Below are 26,277 nucleotides of genomic sequence, written 5' to 3' on the forward strand. Positions count from 1 at the left end.
TTTAAAGTATTCTTGTAGTGCGGGTCTACTTATAATAAATTCTCTCAGCTTTTATCTGGAAATGTTTTTATGTCACCTTCATTTATGAGTGGTGTTTTTACTTGATGTAAATTCTAGGTTGATAGGTAATTTTTCTTCATTTATCTTAAAGTTGTTCCATTTTCTCCTGTGGTTTGCTAATGAGAAGTTCTTAGAACATGTTACTGCAGTTCCCCTATATATCGTGTGTCTTTTTCTCTGACTGCTTTATTTTTTTTTTCCAGCAATTTGATTATGATGCCTAGGTGTGGTTTCCTTTACATTTATCCTGCTTGGGGTTTAGTGAGCTTCTTAAATCTGTGAGTTGATGTTTTTCATCAAATTCTGTAACATTTTGGCCAGGATTTTTTTGCCCCAAACTCTCAACTTATTCTGGGGATTCAAGTACATATATGGATTGCTTGACACTGTTTCACAGATCACTGAGATTCTGGTGTTTTCTGTTGGTGTTGTTTTGCCTTGTTGTGTCTTGACTCTTTTTTTCTATTTCAGTTTGGATAGGCTCCAAGATTCCCAATCATTTCTTTCACAGTGCCCAATTTGCTGTTAAGCCTAAGCAGCGGTGTGTTTTTTATTCTTTTTTTCCATTTCAGATATTATATTTTTCAGATCTGGTGTTTCCATTTGATTCATTTTTAAGGTTTCCATTTCTCTTTGCTAGTAGTCCCCACCTACCTAGTCACTCATTATGTACGTCTTGTTTTTGAAATTCAAATTTGAATTGCTGTAGATCGTTGTACCTCCATTTCCTACTCTGGCCAATGCATGAAAATGATCTTTTTGTCCTTTGTATATCTCTGAGTTTGCCACCTGTGGATTATAAAACCAAGACAACCGCGAGCCCTGGAAACAAAGTTAGAAGAGAAAATACAGTTTGAAATAAAAGGTTATTGAATAGGAAAACTGTCTTGTGAAAGAAATAGGGCAAATACACAGTACAGATTGGACTTTAAAAAGAATTTGGGAACTATCTTGCAAATGTAATCATTTGGAGTTCCTTATATCAAGAAAATGTGTCAGAGATGGGGCACCTGGGTGGCTTGGTCGGTTGAGCGTCCGACTTTGGCTCAGGTCATGATCTCACAGTCCGTGAGTTCGAGCCCCGCGTCGGGCTCTGTGCTGACAGCTCAGAGCCTGGAGCCTGTTTCCGATTCTGTGTTTCCCTCTCTCTGCCCCTCCCCTGTTCATGCTCTGTCTCTCTCTGTCTCAAAGATAAATAAATGTTAAAAAAAATTTAAAAAAAAAAAGAAAATGTGTCAGAGAAAATGTACAATGATTTTCAAATCATTAAAGAGATAAAATGGATAGTCACAAATTATTGTTGACTTTTTAAGCTTTTGAATAGTAAGAAGCAAAGGTTAAAAATATTCATTTTGCTTTTATACAAATAATATATGCCTGACGCAAAAGCAAAGGGAAAGGGAAAAAAGAAGATTAAAATAATAAACTCTTTGTGCTTTATCCTTTTTATAAATGGCAGTGGCACGAAGAACCCCCTACTTTTCCAGATGTTGCAAAACTACAAAGGGCAAGATGTTACAGGAGAAAGAGCTCTTGGATCAGGGCTACCCGTGCTCCTTACAGCTGCACCTCCTTAAGTGCTCATGAGCTATCTGCTCCCCGGAACTGCTGTGACCGACAGACCTGACAAGGACTGACAAACCTTTAAGAAAACACCTTGGAGCAGATGCATCTGAGATTTATACCATTCTTCTAGAAGCTGACATTGCTTTCAGAACAATGAGCTTGGTTCACCTTCCTGAAGCACAGGAAGTTTTGTCATTTTGTAGCCCTCCCTCTCTGAGACTTTGAATATTCTGGAGCCCACCCTTGCTGGTCGAGCCCTGCACTGGGTAGAGTGACAGAGTCAAGGGCAGGAGCCCTCTGGGACTCTCAAGTCCTGGACTTGAAATTTAAGAGGCTGCAGTGCCCACAGCTGTGTATTTTTTACTTTATTCGTTTTGTCCAGGTTTCTCCTCTCTGGAGAAAGGCCTCCTGCCTTGAGTCTTCTTTGCTCTTCCTGGACCACTGTCCCATGCCTCCTCCTCCATTAGAAGGCCACTCAGAGTCCCCTGACCAAACGTACTCTCTCCTGTTTGTGTGTCTGGAGCACCACAGGCAGCTCACGTACACATGCGCTTGCCCCGCGCTATATTTAAGTTCCCGTCGCGTACCGTCTGCCCTTGTTCAACAATCAGCTTTTGGAGAGAAATACCTTCTTTTATTTACCTTGATGTTCTTTGCTGGGCCAAACAGTACCTGGCACACTGTGGACACTCAGAAATATTTATCTCATATGAATTCTCTTACAGTATGAAGTTATCCTTTTTCATTTGTCCTCAACTTATCTTTTCCAAATGTCAAAGACTTTTCCCTCTTTCTGGCAGTGGTTAATTCATGAACAAATCCCCCTCTGCCCTGTCCACAAGCTTTGTGATTTTGTAGGCCCCTGTCGTATTCCTTCTTAGCCGTCTCTGCTTTAGGACAAACGTTAGCACTTTCAGGGGGAATTGTGGTATGTGTTCCTTGAAGTAGTTGTGATGGTTAACCTTTCTGTTCTCCACACAGAGAGATGTTCTTCACTACGATGGAGAGCCACCTTCTGCGCTGCAAAGTGTTAGAAATCATATTCCTTCACAGCTGCGAGACTCCCACCCGCCTGCCCTTGTCTCTGGCCCAGGCCCTCTACTTTCTGAACAATTCCACATCACTGCTCAAGTGCCAGGTACATGCTTCCCTGCTTTGGTCAGGCCTAGAACACCTTCTCCCCAACCCTTGAGCTTCTAATTGAGGAAGGCATCTACTACCACCTGCTTTTACTTCTCTGCAGTCGGATAAAACCCAGTGGCAGACGTGGGATGAACTGGTTGAGCATCTGCAGTTTCTGTTATCCAGTTATCAACATGTTTTAAGAGGTAAGGAGCATTTGTTCACAAATAAGATGGTGTAGGAGCCTCACAATGGTCATTATTATGAATTGAAGTTAATAAGTGATTCTAATTTGTTAGCCTAAGTAAAGCATTGTGCCTTGGTTGTAACTATAAGGAAGAAGGAATGACATCGTTGGAATCACCGCTGTGAGTCAAAAGAATTCACATATTTTTGTAATGGCAGATAATCCAGTGGTCATTGCAGTTGTTAGGTTGTATAGGTAAGCAGATGTCATTATAACATGAGAAATATTTTGGAATGATCTGATTAGCCCTGGCATCTTACCCTAGCCTGTCACTGCAAAGTCTTTGTTGGGTCATTTGCTCATTGACTGCGGACATTGTAAGCATCTGTCAGTATGATGCAAATCCAGAGCAAATCAGTGGCAAGCTAAAAGCACACATCTTGCAGAAATTGTTAAGACACTCTAAAGTCTGCGAACATAGGTTTGCTCAAGGCCCTGGCAAAGCCAGTGATCAATGAGGATCCAGGAGAGTCAGACTAATTAACGCTCAAGAGGCAAATATCAACAAGGAAAATAATTAATAGCTCCTTTGAATGAGAATGATTTTATTGGCCAAAGATTAATAAGGCCCTTGGGAAAACTGATATCATTAATTCCAAAAGGAAAGATAGTAACTTTTTAGAGGAGAAAGCACATTTTTTAAAAAATTTTTTTAATGTTTATTTATTTTTGACAGAGAGAGAGCATGAGCAGGGGAGGGACAGAGAGAGAGGGAGACACAGAATGCGAAGCAGGCTCCAGGCTCCAAGCTGTCAGCACAGAGCCCGACGCGGGGCTCAAACTCACAGACGGTGAGATCATGACCTGAGCCGAAGTCGGACGCTCAACTGACTGAGCCACCCAGGCACCCCAAGAAAACACATTTCTTAATATGATGCCCTGAGAAGAACACCTCATCACTTATGTAGTGTTCTTGCCAAAAACCCATGACCTGAGTCTAATCACATGGAAGCACCAGACAAACTCACACTGAGGGACCTTTTATAAAATAATTGGCTTATACTCCTTAAAAATGCCAATGTCTTGGGGCACCTGGGTAGTTCAGTAGGTTGAGCATCCAACTCTTGATTTCAGTTAATGTCATGATCCCAGGGTCATAGGATTGATCCCCTCTGCGCTGAGCATGGAGCCTGCTTAAGATTCTCTTGCTCTCTCTCTGTCTGCCCCTCTCCATCTCTCCCCAACTCATACTTTCTATCTCTCTCTAAAATTAAAAAATTAAATAAATAAATAAAGTGCCAATGTCTTAAAAACAAAGACCAAGAAACTTCCAGATTAGAAACGAATCCAGATTAATACTAAATGTAAAGCATGATCCTGGATTGGATCCTGAACAAGGAAAAAAGAAGCTATAAAGTACGTTATTGGGACAATTGGTGAAATGTAAATAGATTATGTAATAACATTATATTAATATTAAACTTTCTATTTTTGATAATGATCCTGGCTTATGAAAGTAAATGTCCTGGGTCTTAGGAAATCCAGACTGAAGTATTAAAGGCTAGAAATGCATAATGTTCAACTATTCTCAAACAGGAGGGAAAGTATATATTCATACGTAAATATACACAAATATATAAATTTACATGTAATACAAATTTTATATTTACTTGCCATGATCATGTTGAGATTGATCTTAGCTCAGTAATGGCACTTGGGAAGGTACAATTGGTCCTTATACCCTCTCAGGCCTGGAACTGAGGAAACTGTTGTAGAGAAATAAAAAAAACAGCACTGAACTTAAGACAGAAGGTCTGGATTTGAATCCCAACTCCGCTACTTACTCTGCTAACTTTATGTCTCTAGACCTCATTTTCTTCCTTCTATGGAATGGGGATGGTAATATATAACTTTTCAACACTGATTGTTAATAGGTGTGAGAAAAAATAGTAAGCCCACAGTCAATGTTCGTTGACTCTCAGCCTGTTTGCCCAGCCAGGAGCAGGCTGCAAGGTCTTCTGTGTTTCAGGCTCTTGTAACTGAAACTTAAAAGTGCATTGTTAAGGCCTTGACATTTGTAGTTGTGTAGTTTGTGCATTATTGAGCACCTCAAAGAAAGGTGCATGTCCTTCTCAGGACAAAGCTCCAAAGGCAAATTCCATGTGTACTTAGCCTCATCAAGGTTTACATAATTGTTCTTTTGGAGATCAAGCAGAAAGTTTAATATTAAAGCAGCTTGGGTTGATTTCAAGTTCACCTTTAACATGCTTGTTCACTTCTGTTCTGCTTCTCAGGGAATACAGCTAGGCCTTGGGCAATAGTGACTTAAGATGGACATGGGATCCATTTTGTTGGGTTTTTTTTGTTTTTTTGGTTTTTTGTTTTAATTTTAGTTAGTTTACATACAGTGCAATTTTGGTTTCAGGAGTAGAATTCAGTGCTGCATCACTTACATACAACACCCAGTGCTCATCACAAGTGCCCTCCTTAGTACCCATCACCCCTCTAGCCCATCTCCCACCCAAGGAATCCATTTTCATTACAGAATACTCTTCTGCTTCTAAGAAAGGAGAGGAAAGCCTTAGACCAGTGTATATTGACCAAAAATAAATGGAGTATTCCAGGGCTATTTTATCCTTAACATTCTCTCCACTTTCTTTGGAGACCAAGAGTTAAGGAGAAAAAAAATATTTAGAACCAATAGTTTGGAAACAATGTCCTCCAAAGAAGACAGCTAAATGGTACCCTGAAATGTTCGGTATCATTGTCAGGAGGCTTTTCCCTGTGAGGGCTCCTTAATCATCTCTGCCCTCTGCAAGTGTCTGAGGACGATGTTGAGGGCATTTTGGGTCAGCCTGAGCTGTCCAGCTCCACGGATAGGAGAAGAAGGGAAGAGGTTGGGGAGCTTGCCCTTGTTTAGGGGAACATCTTAGCATGGGAGAAGAGAAGAAGGAAGACTAGTAAATTCACACAGACTGGCTTATATAATCCAATAACCTGGTAAAGAAGAGTATCATCCCCTTTTTATAGATGGGGAAACAAAGGCTGAGAGAAAATTAAGGTGCAGAGCCAGGATTCAAAGGTCTGTCGCCCAGTCTGTGTGCAGTGAAAACACACTGGAAGGAATTATTATTCTGTGAAATCACTGGGTGAGATTAGAAGGTGAGATTCTAAGGAATTTCCAGCCCCCATTTTCTAAACTGTCTGTACATAGTTAAATTACTTTTGTACAAACCCTTGACCTTGGGGAGAAGTATATCCTGAAGCCCCACACTTTGTAAATATTTCAAGGCAGAGCAGCCCCACCGAGATGCTGGTGTGCCAGATGAGCTCACATTGTCTGGCTAAGAGAACCCGTCCCACCACACCCCCACTTACATAGCCATGCAGCTCAAGTTTGAGCCTCAGCACAATTACAAATTGCTTTATGCCATGAGTTTTCCTGACACTTGTGAATAGTTTATACCTCTTATTTTGAAGCTAGGAATGCTAGAAATTTAAACATACAGTATTTAAAGGAAGAAAAACACATGCTTTTCTGAATTCCACTTGGCTGGACAGGTTAGCGGGATGGCCCGCAGAAGTCCGATCCCAGTTCATTCTGAGGAGAGAGACACATACAGCCTTCCTACAAGGAGCCCTGTCCAAAGAGGGGAGAAAAGCAGATGCAGGCAAGATCAGTTCAATTCATATATTCATGCAGGCAACAAATACTTACAAAATGCCTCCTGTGTGCCTGGCTCATTGGGAATACTTCAGTGAATAAGACCGACACGGCCTTTGCCCTCACAGAGCTTACTGTCTAGTGAAAAGATTTGATCCTACACAAATATTCACACAAGTAACATATAATTACAGTTAACGTAAGTGCTCTGAAGGAAAAGAGAAGTACATAAAATAGGAGGACGTAATCTATTTTTGGAGGGACCCACAAAGGCTTCCCTGAAGAAGTGATACTTCAGCTGAGATAAGAAGTACTGGTGTTAGCAGGCAAATCAGGCAAAGTTTTCCAGAAAAAAAAAAAAAAAAAAAATAGCACGTCTAAGGGCCCTGAGGCAAGAGGTTGCTTAGTGAGTCCAAGGAGCACAGAACACACTAGTAAGGCTGGAATGTAGAGGGGCGCCTGGGTGGCTCAGTCGGTTAAGCGTCCGACTTCGGCTCAGGTCATGATCTCGCGGTTTGTGAGTTCAAGCCCCGCATCGGGCTCTGTGCTGACAGCTCGGAGCCTGGAGCCTGTTTCGGATTCTGTGTCTCCCTCTCTCTCTCTGACCCTCCCCCGTTCGTGCTCTGTCTCTCTCTGTCTCAAAAATAAATGTTAAAAAAAAAAAAAAAAAAAAAGACTGGAATGTAGAGAGCCAGGGGAGAATAGCACGAGATGAGACTAGAGTGGTAGATAGGGCACAAAAGGCCTTCTGGGCCATGTTAAGGAATGTCAACTGATTCCAAGAGTGAAGAGAAGCCATCAAAGTGGTTTTGCATAAGATTGTTCCGCCTGGTGTGTGGCAAGTAGTTTGGTGGAGGACCAGGCAGGTCCCGGAAGGGGTCATGGTGGAGAGGACGTGGCTGGTACAGCAGGGAAGGCAGTGGATGGAACAGAAGCACTTTGAAGATCCGTTTGACGGGGCTTGGGTGACTGAGTCTGAAGGCTGACTCCAGGGTTCTGCCATTACTGACATGGAGATAAATGGAGAAAGATCTGTAAAGAAGATAAAAAGCTCAGTGTGACAGGTTGGAGATTCCTGTGGTGATGGCGATAATGAGGGTGAGGAGGAGGATGATGATAAAATAATAATAGTTAACCCTAGTAACCTGATCCAGGAACTAATAATAATAATACCACCAGCCAAAATATCTTGAGTAAGGTATTGTGCTGAACCCATTACATAAATCACCTCACACAGTAATCCCAGCAGCCTCTGATATAAGACTTACTAAAGCATGCTTACTGAAGCATAAAATCCAAGGCCTTTGCCAACTGGACCAGAATGGCCGAAGTCCACTGGCTGAGAGCTCCTCCCCCTTGGATAGTGTTTGGATGGAAACAGCTAACATTTGCTTCTTTGAATGTGCTGTATTACCTTAATGAACTCCAAACTCTTCTTCCCACCTCAAGTCTTCCCTCTCCCCGCCTCTGTTCAGCCAGTTCTTTCCATTTTTTCCAAATCACTTTCGTATTTTTCAGAGTAGCACACGCCTTCAGAAAACCACATTTTACTAAAAGGCTTTTGCCCCCCTACAACCATTCTCCACCAGTAGCAGAATAAAATGGAGGACACTCCCTGGCTTACAACCCTCCAGATACTTCCATTTGCTCTTCAAGGCCAAACTCCACATTGTTCTGTGGTCCAGACTGCCTTCCAGTCTCCTCTTTTACTGCTCTCCCTTACTACCCAGATTTTACCTCTAGTTCTCAGAACAAGCTTTGTCCTGCCTCGGGGCATTTACAGCTGCTGTTCTCGTCACCTGAATTGCTTTTCCCCTAGGCCTTTGCAGTTGCCTCCTTCTCACCCTTCAGGACTCAGCTAAGAGGCCCTCCCTGACTAGAGTGGGCTGCGTCCCTCGTTCCCCCAGTGCCACTATCACGGCATCTGATTTATTTCTCTGATTGTACTCACCAAAACTATAGTTGTTCTTGACGGCTGGTTTACTGTCAGGATCTCTGCAAGTAGAATGCCAGTCCGTGGGGGCTGGGCCCAAGTCTAATTCCACTGTATCCCTGGAAACTAGCCCAGTTCCAGATGCATAGTAGGTGCTTGCTGGAATTGTTGATTGAACGCTGAAAGGGCCCTGAAATGACACCTCAAGGCAGTTTTGCTTCCTGTGTTACCTTTTTGAACACTCCATTTGTTGTATTTGTTGTACTTTCTTTTCATATTACAGTTAGGCCTGGTGCCGTAAGTTTAGAGGGACTTTACCTGGAAAGTTATCTGAAGGTTGAGGAGAAACATATTGAGCATATTATTTGAAAATGTAACCTAATACGTTGCTTAAAAATAAGTTTATTCTGTGTTTCCCAAACTTCTGGGTACAAGGTAGTTCGGTCCTAATAACCCTGCTGGCAGAGATGCCATTATCCCCTTTTCACAAATGAGATCGAGAAAATGATGCTCTAGTTAGTGCACACTGGTGCATCCAGGAGTCCGCAAGTGCTCAGAGCTCTCTTCGATCCATTTGCCTTAGCCTGACCTGTGCTGCTTTGCCTGAGCTCCATGGGCTTCCAGAATCCTGTTGGGGCTGATCTGTGCATTGGGATGACCCACGTTTATAACCTCTTTTACTTTTCCCTGTTTTTATTTTTGGACCTACAGAAGGGTTGAAAGAGAGGTTCAATGAACACCTATTTTTACCTTTTATGTTGATTTAGTAGCTATTAGCATTTTGCCACATTTGGTTTATCTGTTGATCCACCTAAATACTTGAGTTGAGAGTAAGTTGCACCATCATAATTCTTCATGTAGGGGCGCCTGGGTGGTGCAGTCGGTTGAGCATCCGTCTCTTGGTTTTGGCTCAGGTCATGATCCACAGGGTTGTGGGATCGAGACCCCGTATCAGGATCTGTGCTGAATGTGGAGCCTGCTTAAGATTCTCTCTGGGCCCCTCCCCGTGCTGGCTCGCTCTCTCTGACTTAAAAAGGGGTGCCTGAATGGCTCAGTCGGTTAAGCATCTGACTTCAACTCAGGTCATGATCTCATGGTCCACGGGTTCCAGCCCCACGGGTTCGAGCCCCGCATCGGGCTCTGTGCTGACAGCTCAGAGCCTCAAGTTTTCTTCGGATTCTGTGTCTCTCTCACTCTCTGCCCCTCCATCACTCACGCTGTCGCTCTTTCAAAAATAAATAAATATTAAAAATAAATAAGCAACTTTAAAAAAAATGGAGTTGCCACAGTTCCTCAAATAGCCTTTGAGTCGTACCCCAGTAACCAGTCTCTGCCCAGACCCTACCTGCTAAAATTGCACTTCATCTTAAACCATAAAGGGGAGTTCAAAGCAGTTCAGAACAGTTCAGTGGACTTTTTCCCTCTTGCAGAGCACTTACGGAGTTCAGTGATTGATCGAAAAGACTTAATCATCAAAAGGATTAAGCCCAAGCCCCAGCAGGGGGATGACATCACAGTGGTGGACGTGGAGAAGCAGATCGAGGCCTTCCGCAGCCGCCTGGTCCAGATGCTGGGGGAGCCGCTCGTGCCGCAGCTCCAAGACAAGGTGCACTTGTTGAAGCTCCTGCTCTTCTATGCCGCCGACTTGAACCCTGATGCAGAGCCTCCTCCCAAGAACTGGAGCAGCCCCTGAGGTCCTTCTAAGCACTGAACACCAAGAATACCTCCCGAACTCTATCTCCAACTACTTGGAAGTTCTAAAAGTATCTGAAGTAGTGAAAAATCTTAGAGGACCAAACCTATCTATTTATCTGTAGGTTATAATGACTTTCTAACTCTTTAGTAAATATCTTTTTTTGATATCCTATCCTAGCCTGTTCTCGAATATGGCTTAAATATACAAGGTGTATATATTTTTTAATAAATTATTTATACCTTTTTTGAAACAGGTAATACTATATGCACTATGTGTTTACCATTTCCACTCAATATGTGAAAAAAGAATCCCTCTGCTGAACAAATTCTGGACATCAACGTATGTCATTCAAGGTACTGATAACCTGTTTCGAAAGAGAAAGATCTACTCATTTCTCCCTGATGGAACACAAACATCCTATTTTAGAGCTGTTATGTTGCCTATGAATTTGACTTTGTGGCCAGTCTGTTAAGATCTAATGTACTGGGGGGGGGCGGGGGGGGGGGCAGCAGAAACAAAAGGATTGAATGTGTTACAAATAATTTGATGTTAAAAGGATCCAATAAAAAGGCACTGGTTTTTCAAAAGAGCAAGTTTACCATGCTTAGGTTCTATGACTGCGAGTAGGCAGAATGTAATAACAACTCTCAAAAGGACCAAAAAAAACCAAAAACAAACAAAAAAGCTATCCACGTTTGAGAAAGCACTAAGGATTTTTATTGTCAAAACAAATAAGAAATACAAGCATACAGAACAGAAGACACAAATAAATTAATTATTCTGATCATTTTAGACTCCAGGGCTTCTCTATGGAAAGGTCACCCCAGGTCCTTATGGAGACAGGACACTATCCAAAATAAAACAAAACAGTGGGAATTTGAGACTGTGTTTAGAACAATGACTGAACATATACATGGTGAGAGGAAAAATAAATGTTCCTCAGTAACTTACATATTTATAAAAGTATGCAGCTCTTTGTGGGGGACAATGATTTCATATAGAAAATTTTTAAATTCTTCTACCTCCCAGAAAAAAAAAAAAAGTTTTATGCTTCGCCTGAACAAGAAAATCAAAATGGAAAAAAAAAAATTCAAAATAGGGTGACACTGGTTTCACATGAACCTCAATGACTATAATCTAAATGTAGGTACCACCTTCCATACTAAAAAAGTTTAACATCCATTTATCTATACCAAACCAGTACACTAAATTTCCTCCCTTAGGAAGTTTTCAACCGAATTGTGAGTTACTCTCATTTTCAAAGCGCAAAAAAGGATATGCAAGACTAGTGTTTGCTCTGTGACACATAAGAGAAGCATCCCTCCAACAGCACTGGCCAAAGAGGCGCTCCGGCGATGAGTGGCTGCAAGATGACATGATCTGTAAGGCCTACCGAAAGGCAAGGACGCTCCGGTTTCAGCATAGGGAGAGGGGTCCCTGCCGAGTCTGGCTCAAATAGATCTCAGGTGCCCCACGGACAAGGCTGGAACACACAGAAGTACACTAGTCAAGAGGGCCAAAGTCTAAACTAGCTCATGAACACATCTATTTCATGGTTTCTCCATGCACACGTGTTGATAGTGGTAAAGACATCAAGAAGCCCCAGTTCTGAACCAACACAAACATTATTTACCTAGTAAGCAGTGATCAAAGTTCTTGTCTAAGGTAAATGATACAAAAATGGGTAATGAGGTCCCCCATACATCACTGCTGGGATTTAACTTTAAACCGTACAAAATGGCTTCTTCCACACAAGGATAAGCTTTGCGCTAACATTCCTCAAAACCCAATTATATCTCCAGCTCTAGCCTCGGTTTAAGAGGTTAAAAAAAAAAAGAAAGAAAGAAACCTTTCCTATGTCAAAGCCAAGGTAAAAAGAGAATTGGATACAAGATATCCTCTATCCAGAGTCCCTGGAATACAAAGAGCTCTAGAAGCCAGTGGGTGTGAGCACATTTAAGTCACGGGGTTTGAGATTGTGGGTCCGTGGCGGTTGTTTCTTCCCTTCTACCACTGGGATGTCCATCTTGGGTGGCTTGAAGGTTGCTGGATCTTCAGCCATGCGGGTGGCCTGGGCACGGATCAGTTCCATCGGAGAAGGTTTCTGGGCTCCTCTGTAAGCCTGGGTGGCAAAACCTCCTATGGAAGTAAACCAAAAAGTAAATTATTTCAAAATTAGTAGCAGCTCCCAATATACATGGTAAAATGCCATCCACATGGGTTTTTTTTGTTTGTTTGTTTTTGGTGTTTGGTTTTTTTGAAGGAGCTGCCTTACCTGAATCAGACTTCTGGAGGGATCTTGGTCCAAAGAGGCTCCATTTATCTGCCAAGTTTCTGTCCTTGTCCCCACTTGCAGAATCCATGGGGCCAGGATTTGGGCCAGGTAAGGCTGTGGAAGAACCAGAAGTGAACCAGCCTCTGGAAGAGAAAGAATAAAGCATATCCTTATATCTCCTCTGACACCTCTAGAAGCGCCTCATGCGAAAAGACTAGAACTGTCAGCTCCCCCGGCTCCCTCTGAAACCACAGGCTTAAGCTCCAATTTCACATGCAGCACTAGCTTCCTGGAAGCACGATGCAGCACGAAAGGCTCCCAGCAAGGGCTCACCTGGACTTCTGCTTAGGGGAGGAGTGCGGGGTGCTGCTGGGGGTGGACTGGGCTGAGGCCGGCTGCTTCTCTTCTCTTGTTATCTCTCCACTCTGTAGCTTTAATTTCTGTTCAGATGGGTGAGAAGGGACTTTTTTTAAATGACAGCAAATACAAAACGGCTAGTTTGGGTATAAATAACTTGGTTCACACTTTAACCTCAGGCAAAAGGAAAAACATTAATAGGTAGAATAATTTTGATTATAGAACAGATATTTGATTCTTCCGTACTAGACAGAATTCCATCTTTAGGAGAATGTATTCATTCTGCAACATATCTCAAATAGTTCTGTATTAAATACCGCAATAGAGCTTTTGCTTTCAGAGAAATAATTTTCCCACTTGCCAGCAAGTGAAAAACCAGAACACAAGCTATAGGCCTTTTTGGCCTTTTAAGGAGGCCCTTGAACACTCATGCTGCTTCTCCTACCAGGTACAAGCCCCGCCATTCCCGGTGTCTCAAAGCCAAGACTCAGGCATGCTACTCCTCTCCAGCTAAATGCTTTTATGTGGAGCCTGCCCCTTTCCCTTCAATGGGGAAAGTCACTCTGGGCTCCTAACATGCAGACTAGCCGTCTCGGAGGGGAGAGACAAGTCTACTTTTCAGTTCTTCTAGATCAAGGCCCGCTCCACCACCACGGTCTCTGTGCGCCATTATCTAGCAAGCCCAAGCTACATTCCAAACAAATGAGCATGTCTAAATGTTCTCCCACACTCAACATGTCAATTTATGTAAGCTGGCATTTCAGCCATCCTCACGTTCTACTCCTGTGGCCAAGATGCAGAAAATGGGCCAGCCAACTGGAAAAAATGCTCAACTGGAATTCTGACTGACACCTATCCTGGAAAGTTCTCAAAGACGGACAGTGCCCCTCTCCAGAAGTATCTGCCTTGTCTGAGAGATTAAATGAGCCACCAACCCAACCCTGATGCCCTACAGCAGTGGTTTTTAAACTTAGGGTGCAAAGAATCATCTGGGATGCTCACTGCAAAACGCAAACAGTCAACAATGTCCTATATCCTTACCCACAAGCCACCAGTACCATATACGGTGCATCATGATCCTCTTATGACCCCTTAAGGAACCAGATTCCCAGACAACTTCGGAATATGGGGGGAAAAACTCCGGGAAATAGGGAATCAGGAGACTTTGAGTTCTAGTACTGTGACTGGTTACATATATGACCTTGGGCCTCAGTCTCTTCATTTATAAAATATGGAGAACAGTATCTACCTCCAAGGATTAATACAAAGACTAAGTGAATCCAAGTGCTTCATAGATCACAAAGCACTATTAAGTGCCACCTAGTAGTCCCCGGCAGAAAATCCCTTGAAACTATGTCATTCATACAATTAGTCATTAACCTCATCAAAAATTATTCTTCATTCATTCCAATTTTAGAAATGAAAGGGCAAAAACATTTCAATTCTACCTGTGATTTTACTATTTTAAAAACTAGGGGAGCCTGGATGACTCAGTCGGTTAAGTGTCTGACTCTTGATTTCAGCTCAGGTCATGATTTCAGTTTCTGGGTTTGAGCCCCACATTGGGCTCCGTGCTGACAGTGCAGAGCCTAATTGGGATTCTTTCTCTCTGCCTCTCGCTCATACTCACTGTCTCTCTCAAAATAAATAAAATTTTAAAAATAAATTAAACATAGAGCATAACGTTCCTTTCCCGCTAAACTGTTGAGACTGTCCGATTCTCTTCTCTCCCTCAAAGCGTCACTCTGGTACACAAAGTACCCGCTCCACTGTTCATAACGTGCTCAACACCACATCATGTGTGTAAGCTCAGAGTCTCATCTGATCCCCCTGACCACAAGGCAACAAGGCAGATACCCCCACTTTACAGATGGATAAGCAGAAACCAGAGGCTGAGAGTTCTGGAGCTCTCAACCAGAAAGTGCCACCACGGGTGGGACTAAACCAGTTCTGAAACGCTCACCCAATTCTGTCCACTGCTCTCCACAACCCCCGGCTGGCTGCTCTGGTAACTTGTAAGCCACACAGCCACATCTCGAGCTATGAGTGAGGAGGGCTTTCTTAACGTTCCTAAGAGACGAGCTTACGTGGAGTGCTTCTGCCACTCGCAGGTACTTGGTCTCCTCGGTGGTAAGGCCCTTGTGGGGTGTGTAGCCAGCATCTCTCAGCCCTGCCTGTTGCTCAAAACGCTGAATGCTCTCCTGGGTCTGTTCTGGGAACAGAGGAGATGATGGTCATGCCCATCCCCCTCTCCCACCACAAACTGGGGGAGATCTACACAGATGTCCGCTGTTCTCCCCAGAAGCAAGAGACCACACTGACCATCTGAGGAGGAGGGGTCCCCCAGACGGGCATCACGGCAGCAATGCTGAACCTCATACAAAAGTTCTCTAACCAGAAGGAAGCCTTCCCTCACACCAAACTAAAATAGGTTACTCCTAAAGGGACGGCCGGATCACCTGCAGGGAAACACTCCTTACCTTCCTTTATTTGTGCACGGACGGTTTTTTTTTGTGTTTAGAAATGCAACATGGAGAAGGCAGCTGACATTCAGAAGTGGTGCAAGTTCTCCAAGCGTGGAGCTTCCCCAGACTCCCCACCCTCGTTACTCCCACAGAGACCTCTACCAAAGAGAAACGGGCCACATTTAGGCCGGATGGCAGCAAGGTCCCAAGTAGATCCAAACCACAGAGAACATGCCTTGACCTAGCCAAGGTCTGCTGATCCCACGTGTCTCAAGTGTGAGATCAGCCATCACCGTGCCCCGCAGAAGACACAGGCAGACTCAGTGTTAGGTCAGTCTGACCCGTTTATCTCATCAGTAAGTCAGTTAATCTGCGGTATGACTGACAGCTGCATTTTTGCTTCATCTGTACACACACTACAAAACACACCCCTTCATACAGGAATGTGGCAGCTGGGGACCAAAAGCCTAGACACCAGATGTCCTTTATGAGTTAGCCATTCCCCTTCTAAGGAACTATTTTATTATCATCAGAAATAGAAGCAAAAGGAAAACAAATGCATAAAAATGTTTTCCAATTTTGCCAGGTGGCCACCTGAAAATTTTAAAAGCAGGAAAGGATTTAATGAATTACAGTTCACTAACACCAGGATTTTAAATGCAGAGGGTTTTTTGTTGCTTTTTCTAAATTTAAGACTAGAACAACAGCAAAGTTCATGGCATTATTAGTTGGGCAAAACAGAATGGTATGTCTATACCTGTGATTACATAAAAACTTGCTCAAAAGTGGAAGTGACTAAACCAAACAAGTATCTGAGTGACAGGAGCACACTGGGCTGTTAACAACATTCTGCACTGGTGAGAAATGGGATCATCAATAAAGAAGTTAATACTGTGCTAAGACAATGACTAAGCTTTTCTAACGCCTGCCACGATACCTTCTCAAGCTGGCAAAATACAAGTGGTAGTTGCTGATTCAAACAGTGCCTTTATGTAGGAATAAAAAAAAAAGTCCAAGGAGGAGTTTGGACTTTGGGTTCTTAGGTGAATTCTCCAAGAACTGCCCGAGACAAGCGGATGCCCTCCTGGAGCAGGTAAACAAAAGCTTCCAACTTCAAAGCCGAGCCTACCAAGGAGCTCTGTGTGCTCGGCAGAGCCGCTGCTGACCAGCAGAGCTGTGGATCTAAGAGACGTTAATTAACTTCCCACAGCAACTAGAAGGGCCCTCAGAACCAAAAGTTTAGTTAATTTGTTACAAGGTTTTAAAAGGGAAAGAAGAAAAAAAAAAAAAAAAGCTAGCTCTCATTTCTGGTCTCATTAGACCCACAAACCACACATTCCTAAGACGATAAAGATGTCTGAGGCACCAAACTTGCCTCAGGTCCAGGAAGAGAAACAACTTTGAGCCTCTCAATTAAAAACAAGAAGTAGTAGTAGTGCAGGGCAGGTGGGAGATGCCTCAGCGTGTCACCATCTCCAGGACGGCCTGAGACAGCCACAGCAGCAGCAGCTCCCAGCCACTGAGCACTGGGGCCAGCTACACCTCCCCTCAGCCCACCAACCAGCTGCCTCATCTCACGGAGAGGGAAACAGTCTCGAGAGTTAACTAACTGGCCCGACGCCACACTAATGGATATGGGAAAATCAGATTGTATCAGCAGATCAGCAGCGATGCACCCAAATCAACTGAGATGCTCAATATTTGGCAAACCTTCCATTTAAATGATCTTCAGCACCGACGCCTCAGCAGCCAAGCTGACAAGGGCCAGGCACGGTCAGGACATGCCATGCTAAGGCATGGGAGTTTGCAGTCTCCCCCACAGCTAGCTTGTAGGAAGCCCAAACTCTCCCCGCCCCTACTTCATTCTATTCTGAGGATGAAAAGTGCTTACTTGTGATCAGAGAATTCATGATGACATGAGTAGCTTTAGCCTTCACCACAGGGGCCTTGTCCACACTGTCAGTGGCCGATGACATGGTCATGGCAGGGGAGGAGACACTGGCCTCCCCTTCCTCCGCCTGTTCAAGAAAGGTAAGGAGGAGCTTGAGCAGGGCAGGGGAGTCACACACCTAAACTTACTCCTTTGGGGAAGAAGTTACCCAAATACCTTTCACCTGACAGGTAAGGAAATATCTGAAAGGGGGCTGGTTATCTCCACCCAATTACGTATGTATTATCCACAGTGAAAATACACAAAGACATTATATGAATAGTCTGAATTTATAAAAGTGGGAAAGCCGGGGGCGCCTGGGTGGCTCAGTCAGTTAAGCATCTCTTGACTTTGGCTTGGGTCACGATCTCACGGTTCCTGAGTTCAAGCCCTGCATCGGGCTTTGCACTGACCACGCAGAGCCCACCGGGATTCTCTCTCTCCCTCTCTGCCCCTCCCCTGCTTGTGCATGCTCATGCTTTCTCTCAATAAATAAATAAACTTTTAAAAAAATAAATAAAAGTGAGAAAGCCAGAATTTGAGGATTTGAGGCCTTCTACCTTCCCAGCCTCTGTCTGTACAATATACTACACTATTGTGTCCCTAAGAATGCAGGAGAAACATTACTAAGCCCTGACCATGTCCCAGTCACTATGCTGGCTTTTGTTTAAACACTGCATTTGCTAGGTGGTTCTCAAACTTTGCTGAGCATCAAAATCCCATGGAGGACTTGTTAAATAAAGATTGCTGGGCCCACCCCAGAGCTGATTCAACGAGTCCGGGGAGAGGCATGGGGGGGGGGCTCTCAAGAATTCATGTTTCTGGAGCGCCTGGGTGGCTCAGTCGGGTTAAACATCCAAGTCTTGATTTCAGCTCAGGTCATGATCTCACGGTTCATGAGTTCGAGCCCTGCACCAGTGCTGACAGCTCAGAGCCTAGAGCCTGCTTTGGATTCTGGGTCTCCCTCTCTCTCTCTGCCTGTCTTCTGCTTGTACTCTGTCTCTGTCTGTGTGTGTCTCTCTCTCTCTCAAAAAGTAAATAAGCATTACAAAAAAAAATCATGTTTCTAACAAATTCCCAGGTGATGCTAATGCCGCTAGTGCCCAAGACCACAGTTTGATGCCCACTGCTCTAAAGGTTCAAGTAATGGTCTTTAAAACAAATCAAAAATGGGGACGGGGGAGCTGGGGAAAATGGGTGATGGGCACTGAGGAGGGCACTTGTTAGAATGAGCACTGAGTGCTGTATGTAAGTGATGAATCATGGGAATCTACTCCCAAAGCCAAGAGTACGCTGTATATGCTGTATCTTAGCTAACTTGACAATAAAGTAAGTAAGTAAGTAAATAAATAAATAAATAGCTCCTAATCTTTAACATGAGAAAGCTGAGACATGCCACCTTCTGTAATCTAGACACCATGCTCAGGACTACCAGGAAGAAGAGAACTGGGTTTATTCTTCATTCTCTGCTTCTCCAAAAGAATTGAGGAGAAAGATGGTCCAAAAGGAGGAGAGCAGAAGAAAGTACTGAAATGCTGCATCCCTGTTACAAAATGGGATTTCTAGCTTTTAGCTGTAACCCTATTTGACTAAAAGGGACCTCTACTTCCTCACTTGGAGCGTGGTTGACTGTTTGGACACGGGGAGTCAGGACAAATGAGAGAATGCATGTAATGAGTCAAATCAAGCTTTCTTTTGAGAGAACAGTTGTTCCAAACTGTCAACTTTTCCAGCTGGGGCAGGCTACAAAACTGGGAGCCCATCCCTTGCCCAGTGGAGTAAGCAGCAGCCTTTAGGACGGAAAGGGTGTGGCCCTTCAAAGCACCATCAGAAGCCAGACCCATTTTCTGCCCTTGTCCCCCGAGTGTGCTGCTCTGGCCTTGAGGCCAGGCTGCCAGGCCCTTTCCCCCTGGCGCTCTTGTGCTTTCTAGACTAAATGTTTTCTCCTTCACAAATGACTGGGTCAGATTTCAGTAGATAACTGATCCAGGGAGTTCCCCCCAGAGCTGCAGGGGACGCTTTTGTAGACCGGAGCTCCCTATTTTGAGAGCTTCCTGTGGGAGGGGGTGGGCTGGGGGCCTCATCGGAAAGGAACGATCAAATACAGCTCTACCCAATGAAAGTTAAGCCAGGAGTCACAGTAGCAGATACATACCTAACGTGTCAAGCCTTTTAATCTTCTTTTATTTGATCCCCCACAACACCTCCATGACATAAAGTATTCTCATCTCTCAGATGAAGACACTGTGACTCGGGGATGAAGCTGTGTTCCCAAGGTCATTGCTAGTACATAGACCTTTACGGGATTCACACCCAGGTCTGCTTAAGCAGATGCGTACTGTGCACTTCCTGCCAGGCCCTGAGCTGTCACACAGCTCAAAGTTCAGTGAAACTAGCTGCAGGTTAAATGGCCTCATGTGAACTTGGCAGGCCTAGTTTATTCGGGCAACAGTACCACCTTTCTTGTGTTCTTGATGGCTGGAGAGTCAGAAGCGAGGGAGACGCAGCCCCTGCAGTCAGGAAACAGGTCTATAACAAGCATGTGAGAACCTATGAAGCCAAACTACACAAAAGGGCTGGAGAGCAGATCAAGGTGCAACGAGGTGTGTGTGGGGTTATGTGTGCATGTGCGTGTGTGCGTGTGTGTGTGTGTGTGACAGGTGGGCCTTAGGAAGGAGGTGCCCTTACGGAAGATAGCAATGGGAAGAGGCATCTCAGGCAGGAGGAACCGCATGAGGAAAAGCACAGCATGTGTTCAGGAAAGAGCCACTTTTTCTCCTAATCACTCAATGAAAACTTTTTTGGAAATCTACTTCACGCCAGGTCCTCTGCTAAATACTACAGACGGGAGTATAAAACTGGACATGGCCCCTGCCCTCAAGAACCTCATGGAAGGTGATAAAAATCACGTAAAGTTTATGACAGGGGCACAGCAGAGAGCTCAAAGGGCAGCAGGATGGAGGAAAACCCTCCCAGAAGAGATGTCTGAGCTAAGATGTATCGGGCAGCTGAAGTAGGAGGAGGGGTGGGAGACCAGGACGGGGGCTGTAAACGGGACAGGGACTGTAAACATCCCAGCAGTGTGATGCAAAGACTTAGAGGCATAAGATACCCATTAAGTGCAAGAAATCTTAAATAATTTGCATGGTCGGATCACGGAGCGGGGAGATGACACAGCAGAGTCTCAGGTAAGAGAAGACACAGCCATTCTAGTTTGAATTCATAAAAAAAAGAAGGCCCACCAACTCCAGCTGAGGCACTGAGAACATACAGGGGGCTACCCAATTCAAAGGGTGCCAAGAGCCACTGAAGGCTTCTGGAACAGACGAAGGAAAACGAAAAGGTTGGGCTTGCCAGAAGCAGTCAGTGGAGTCAGATACCTTGGCGAGGTGCTGATACTTGCGCTCTGGAATCACTGGCTTCCAGGGGATGCTGCCCATGTCCGATGGAGGAGGAGTCATGGGCGTAGGGTCCTCGAGGGCATCATCATAGCTGAATGCCCGGCGGTACATCCCGATGGGCAGGGACATCTTGCCTAGAGGCCCACTAGGCTCTAGAGCTAAGAACAGAGATACCTGTCAGGACGAGTTCAGCAGCTGAACATACTAGTATCTTTAAATTAATCTTTAGGCAGGAAAGCTCTGAAACACTCTCCTTCTGGGACAGAGCAATAGCTTGTTCTGGAATAGCTAATCCATTCAAGGAAAGGTAATAGTACTAAATCCTTCCTTTATGCCTGATGCTTTGAATTCTCCACTTTACCCATCCAGAAGCCCTAATCCATGTTTATGGAGCAGAAAAACAAACTTCAATTTAAAATTACCTGAGTAAGGTCACACACCTTCAAAGTACAGTTTGGAATCAAAACCCAAACCTGATTTCGAAGCTATGTTCTTTATGCCACAGAAGCCACCCAACGGCAAAGCCAAGGCTCTCAATTCATGTAGGACTGAAGATATGCAGTTCTTGTTCCCATTTGATAGATAACGAAACTAAAGCCTACAGGTAAAGTGATTTGGCAAAGCTCATACAGAAAGTAGCCAGCTGGGGCACAACCGCAAATCTTCTGCCTTCTTTACCTACTCTACCAAAGAAAACAAGAGTGCCATGATAAGAAATAATTACAGGCACCTGGGTGACTCAGTTGGTTAAGCATCTGACTTCAGCTCAGGTCATGATCTCACGTTTCATGAGTTCGCACCCCACGTTGGGCTCACTGCTGTCAGAGCAGAACCACTTTGGATCCTCTGTCCCCCTTGCTCTCTGGCTCCCGCCTCCCACCCCCCGCCCCGCAAAGTAAATAAATAAATAAATAAAACATTAAAATATATATTTTTTAAAAAGATATAATTAAAGCATTTCCTGTCCAGAGTCACCTCTAGTTTTGAGTAGTCTGTGTGATTTAAACAGCAGAGCCAATTTCCATCACAGAAATTGTTGACAACCACTCTCATAAAGCACTGCCGACTGATCCTGCCATTCCTGTCCACTGAACTCACTGGCGGAAGGAATGTCCCACTGTGACACAGGCACCCTACTTCAAGGGCACTCTCAGTTCTGCCAGACCAGGGAGCAAAGTTCATGTTGTTTGTTTGCTAATCCTTTCACTGCAGAACTGATGTCCAGATCCTACCTTCAGCATGACATTTTACTGCTTAAAATTATACCATAACTCTCTAAGACACCAACTTCAGTGGCAGGAAGTCCCAAACCAGCAAAGACACTTCATTTAAACAGCAAGGGGAACAAGCAGCTACCATTATTATTAACATTAATAATAATTACCAACAAATCCACAGAAATAAAGAATCAGTGGTTGCCAGGGACTGGGATCAAACAGATGAGAAGAGATTGCTAATGGGTACAAGGTTTTCTTTTTGGGGTGGTGAAACGCTCGGGAATTAATTGGTGGGGATGGTTGCACAACCATGGGAATATACTAATCACCACTAAACTGTTCACTTTGAATGGGAATTTTACGGCATGTGAATTACCTCAATTAAAACAAACACACAAGCAAATAATAATTACCAAATACCGTTCCTTGCCAAGCAGTTACATCCCTCATCTCACCTAATGCTCATTAAGCAGATATTCTTCCCATTTTCCAGCTCAGGAAACTGAGGCATTGAACTTAAGTGACACCCAGGTAGCAAGGTGGGGACTGCATCATAGATCTAAGCCAGTGCTCACACTCTATGTGCAACACTCCATCCTCCCCACACTCAAACTTTAACCTAATGAGTGCAACCCTATAGCCCAGATGGTTACAGGGAATTTATGTGATCACAACAATGATGAAACACAAACTATAATGCAAACTGATGATGTTAGAGACCAGAGACAGATCCACATCGGGAGACGTGGGGGAGACTCCTAATAATCCACCTAATTTAGGAGCAATTTCAAAGTATCTTAAAGACCCCTCTTAGCAGCCATCCCAATAGCCCTTCTAAAAATAATACTAAGTCAGCTAAAATTTACTAGGAAATATATTCCTACAGATAGAGACCAAAAAATTGAGCAGCACATGTATATTCATCACTAATTTTTTAACTCACATTTTCACATGTTAATCTTCACAGCAACCTTGAAAGACAGGCAGTATCTCTTTACTGAGAATCAAAATTTGAGGGATTCAGATCTGATTAAAAATCACTGGTCCTTCCCACTAAAACAGTCCTAGGAGGGATCAATGACTTTAGTAACCCAGAAGGTACTGCCCTAGAGACCCAGGACTCATTAGATGTTGCTGTGAGGGTTTTCACGACTGCCCAAATTTAATCTGCCTCTAAATCAGGCTGGTGCCTTTTTGCCCGGACCTCCATTCTGCCCACCCCCATCCCCTCAAAAAAGGGGGATAGGTACAGTCATTTTTGGTACATACTATTAGAACTACACAACTTATTCTGAATTCTTATTTGATATCTGTAGGAAAGTGACAAATTTGGTATATGCTTAAGTGAAATGACTGTACGCTTATGAGTGAGGGTTTGGGTTTGTACCCTGGCTGGGTAGTTAGCAAGATAATATTTAAACGAGGCCAATCTATTAAGTTTACATACTTGCCTGGAGGCAGAAAGTAACCATTAATATATGGTTGAGAAAAAAATTGGTTTCTATCTAGCTTAAAACATTAAGGGCAAAACAAAACTTTATCAAAAAGAATTAAGTTTACCAGGCACTTCTGGTTGTCTCGAAGCCATTGAAAGACTGGGATCCAGGTGCTTTTTCTATATAGAATTCGGAGCTGAGTGCCTGCCACCTAATAAAAATAACAAAGGGCATTTTCTTACAGTGAACACAAAAGAATAGCTCCAATCCTGTTCTTCTGACAGGCACACAGTTTTACAGCTTGTTCACAAGGTTGAAGCACACTTCAACCTTGGTTGAAGAGCCAATGGGTGGGTGACAAACATACAAACATGCCAAAGATGACTTAAAAAAAAAAAAAAAAAAAAGGATAAAGTCAAAGGTCTCACCACACTCATGGCTGATCTTAACACCTGTGATATGACAAAGACACACGTGGTGAAAAGGTCACCTTACCAGAGTGAAATGATGTGACGATTATGCTGACAGATAGGTATTAATGAGGAACATTGTCCAGCTGCTGTGAATTAGCAAAGCTGCTTGGGAAGAGTCCATCCATTTCAGAGGTTCTACGAATAACAAACAACCAGCATTGGTAGAGCCCTTCAGAGTCTGCCAAACACCTTCCTATACATTCATGTATTCCCCACAACCTCGCAAGAGTGATTATAAACATTTCATTTTTAAGGAAGTTAGGACCCAGGGTCCATACAACTTAACCCACAGCAAGGAGCTATTTACCATAATGGTTAAACTCATTCTTTGTTGCCAGCATTAACATTCTATTCACAAGCATTTTCTACTCTGCAAAGCGGGCACTTTCTATCCCCTATAATTTTATTTATTTATTTTTTTTAATGTTTATTTATTTTTGAGACAGAGAGAGACAGAGCATGAACAGGGGAGGGTCAGAGAGAGAGGGAGACACAGAATCTGAAACAGGCTCCAGGCTCTGAGCCGTCAGCACAGAGCCCGACGCGAGGCTCGAACCCATGGACCCTGAGATCATGACCTGAGCCGAAGTCGGACGCTTAACCCACTGAGCCACCCAGGCGCCCCAATCCCCTATAATTTTAAAAGAAGGAAACTAAAACTCAGGAGATGTATATATGTGATTTGTCCACTGTCACAGATAAGTGGCCCATCTGCAAGGCTGATAGTTTCACCCCCATTTTACAGGGGAATTAAAACAAAGCCCTTGGGGGCACCTGAGTGGCTCAGCTGGTTAAGCATAGGACTTCAGCTCAGTTCATGATCTCACAGCTCTTGAGTTCCAGGCCCTCCTGGGGTTCTGTGCTGACAGCTCAGAGCCTGGCGCTTGCTTCAGACTCTGTGTCTCCCTCTCTCACCGCCCCTCCACTGCTTGCGCTCTCTCTCTAAAATAAACATTAAAAAAAATATTTTTAAAAAAGCCCTCAAAAAGCCAAGTTATTTGCTTTTCAACTTGCTACACTGACCCTCTATCCTGAAAGCTCAGAGGACAAACTAGTTAGTTCTTCATTTAAAAACATCGCAGAAACCAAAGTTCAGCATCCTCCGGGTCCAGGAAGCATTCCGACCCACATACAGCCCCTTCCACTTCCCCTTCCCCTTCCCTTTCCCCATTCGCACTCCCCCGCAGAGTTCACGCTGCTCCTGCACAGGATACAGAACAAAGCCACAAGGATTTGAAAGGCCAGGTCTGACCCAACCCCCCTCCCACCCCGCAAGTCTAAGAAAAAGGAGATTAAGGCCGCGGCCTGGCACAAGCCGAAGGTTCCCCAAGGGCAGGGCAAGGCAGAGGCATGGGGTGAGGGCTAGGAGTGGGGTTTCTGGGCTAGGCCAGTCTGAGGAAGCAGAGACCAGGCCTGGTGCGGGGATGCAGGGGGATCATCAGACAGACGTCCCACTAGACAACCCTCCCAGAAGGTGGGGCAAGAGAAGCTAGGGGCTGTGGGGCCGAGCTCTGACCCTGGGTAGGGGACGAGGGCGAGCCACGGAGAGGCCCTCTGCCAGCGCCTCGGTGGAGGGGCCACGGGCACGCCCCTCCGTATGCCCGCAGGACACAGACCCAAGGAGGGCCAGGCCTGGGCCGTCTGGTTACCTGTTCTTCCGCCGCCGCGGGGCTGCCTGCGGCCAGAGCTCCGGCACTAAAGAGGCTCCGAGGACCCCTGTCTCACGAGACGCTGTGGTGCATTCGGGACCCAAGCCATGGTGCGAGCAGCGCCGTGCCTGTGGAGACACCGAAGGCCTCAGGCACCGACCTAGGAGCACTGGCCGGCAGCCGACCGGCAGCCTTCCTGTAAAGCCTTCCGAGGTCTCGTCACATCACGCGAGACTTGGCCCGAGAGGGCCTCGGGGCATGCTGGGAACTGTAGTCCACGGTCCAGAAGGCCCCACAACTTCAGCCGCACCGCGAGTTAGGGGCGGGGCGGGGCCACAGTTGCAGGTGTGAAACCAGCCAGTTCCCAGAGGAAAAGCCACCCTTTACCACCATTCTGTGCTTTGGTCTATGACAGGCTGAGAAAGATGGAGGTGCCATTGCAGAGTGAAACCCTGACACCCGTTTCAGGGAGGTTATTTTGAGGCCCAGAGAGATGAGAAGTCACTTAAAGAAGTGAGCCTGAGCCAGAACCCTCTTCCAGAAATAGATAGGTTATGCAGGGTTCATACTAACAGCACAACCGAGAAGAGCTATCCGCACCTGCTCTCCCCTCCATAAGACGGTCCTAATATCATGTCCCTTTTACACTAAGGAAAGTGATACTTGGAGAGGTGCCAGCTCAAATTTCACATCCTGAAGGAAGACTTCTTTTTTTCCCCCTAAGTGTTTGCAAATCTGACAGAACAACAAATTTGAGGAAGTAAAAGAAGATGGGGAAAAAATCTACCTCCGTTTCTACCCCACGTCCAAAGCTTGCCATCAAGGCTCTTCTCAGGAGGGCTCTGA

General features: G+C 44.6%; 2 protein-coding genes across 4 annotated transcripts in view; one reads left to right on the forward strand and one right to left on the reverse strand.

Moving 5' to 3' along the window:
- Positions 1-11,329, forward strand: part of SIMC1 (SUMO interacting motifs containing 1) — a 77,215-nt gene extending 65,886 nt beyond the window's left edge. For both annotated transcript variants that reach the window (XM_053907110.1, XM_053907111.1), the window contains exons 8-10: positions 2,608-2,764; positions 2,870-2,954; positions 9,963-11,329. In XM_053907110.1, coding sequence (XP_053763085.1) covers positions 2,608-2,764; positions 2,870-2,954; positions 9,963-10,225 — 505 coding nt within the window. In that variant the 3' untranslated portion in view covers positions 10,226-11,329. The remainder of the gene's footprint in view (positions 1-2,607; positions 2,765-2,869; positions 2,955-9,962) is intronic.
- Positions 10,919-25,639, reverse strand: KIAA1191 (KIAA1191 ortholog). Of its 2 annotated transcripts, XM_019450370.2 has the most exons (9): positions 25,432-25,639; positions 23,805-23,917; positions 23,434-23,520; positions 20,636-20,814; positions 17,217-17,343; positions 14,948-15,072; positions 12,837-12,943; positions 12,504-12,646; positions 10,919-12,367 (listed from the first exon to the last, which is right to left on the reverse strand). In XM_019450370.2, the coding sequence occupies exons 3-9, from the start codon at positions 23,459-23,461 to the stop codon at positions 12,159-12,161; spliced, it is 918 nt and encodes a 305-aa protein (XP_019305915.1). In that variant the 5' UTR covers positions 23,462-23,520; positions 23,805-23,917; positions 25,432-25,639; the 3' UTR covers positions 10,919-12,158. The 2 variants fall into 2 exon arrangements, with proteins under 2 accessions (XP_019305915.1, XP_019305916.1); XM_019450371.2 differs by lacking the exon at positions 23,434-23,520.
- Positions 25,640-26,277: the final 638 nt, after the last annotated feature.

This window comes from Panthera pardus, unplaced genomic scaffold (genome assembly GCF_024362965.1).
Source record: "Panthera pardus isolate Hobbes unplaced genomic scaffold, ASM2436296v1 HiC_scaffold_2, whole genome shotgun sequence".
Lineage (NCBI taxonomy): Eukaryota > Metazoa > Chordata > Mammalia > Carnivora > Felidae > Panthera > Panthera pardus.

Bases quoted from the DNA above. Each gene is read 5' to 3' on its own strand.
- KIAA1191 (XM_019450370.2), bottom strand. From the start codon at position 23,461: ATGGCTTCGAGACAACCAGAAGTGCCTG. The intron at 15,073-17,216 runs GTAAGCACTTTT...CTCTGTTCCCAG, and splicing joins CATGAATTCTCTGATCACAA to AACAGACCCAGGAGAGCATT. The intron at 12,368-12,503 runs GTAAGGCAGCTC...TTACTTCCATAG, and splicing joins CCTCCAGAAGTCTGATTCAG to GAGGTTTTGCCACCCAGGCT.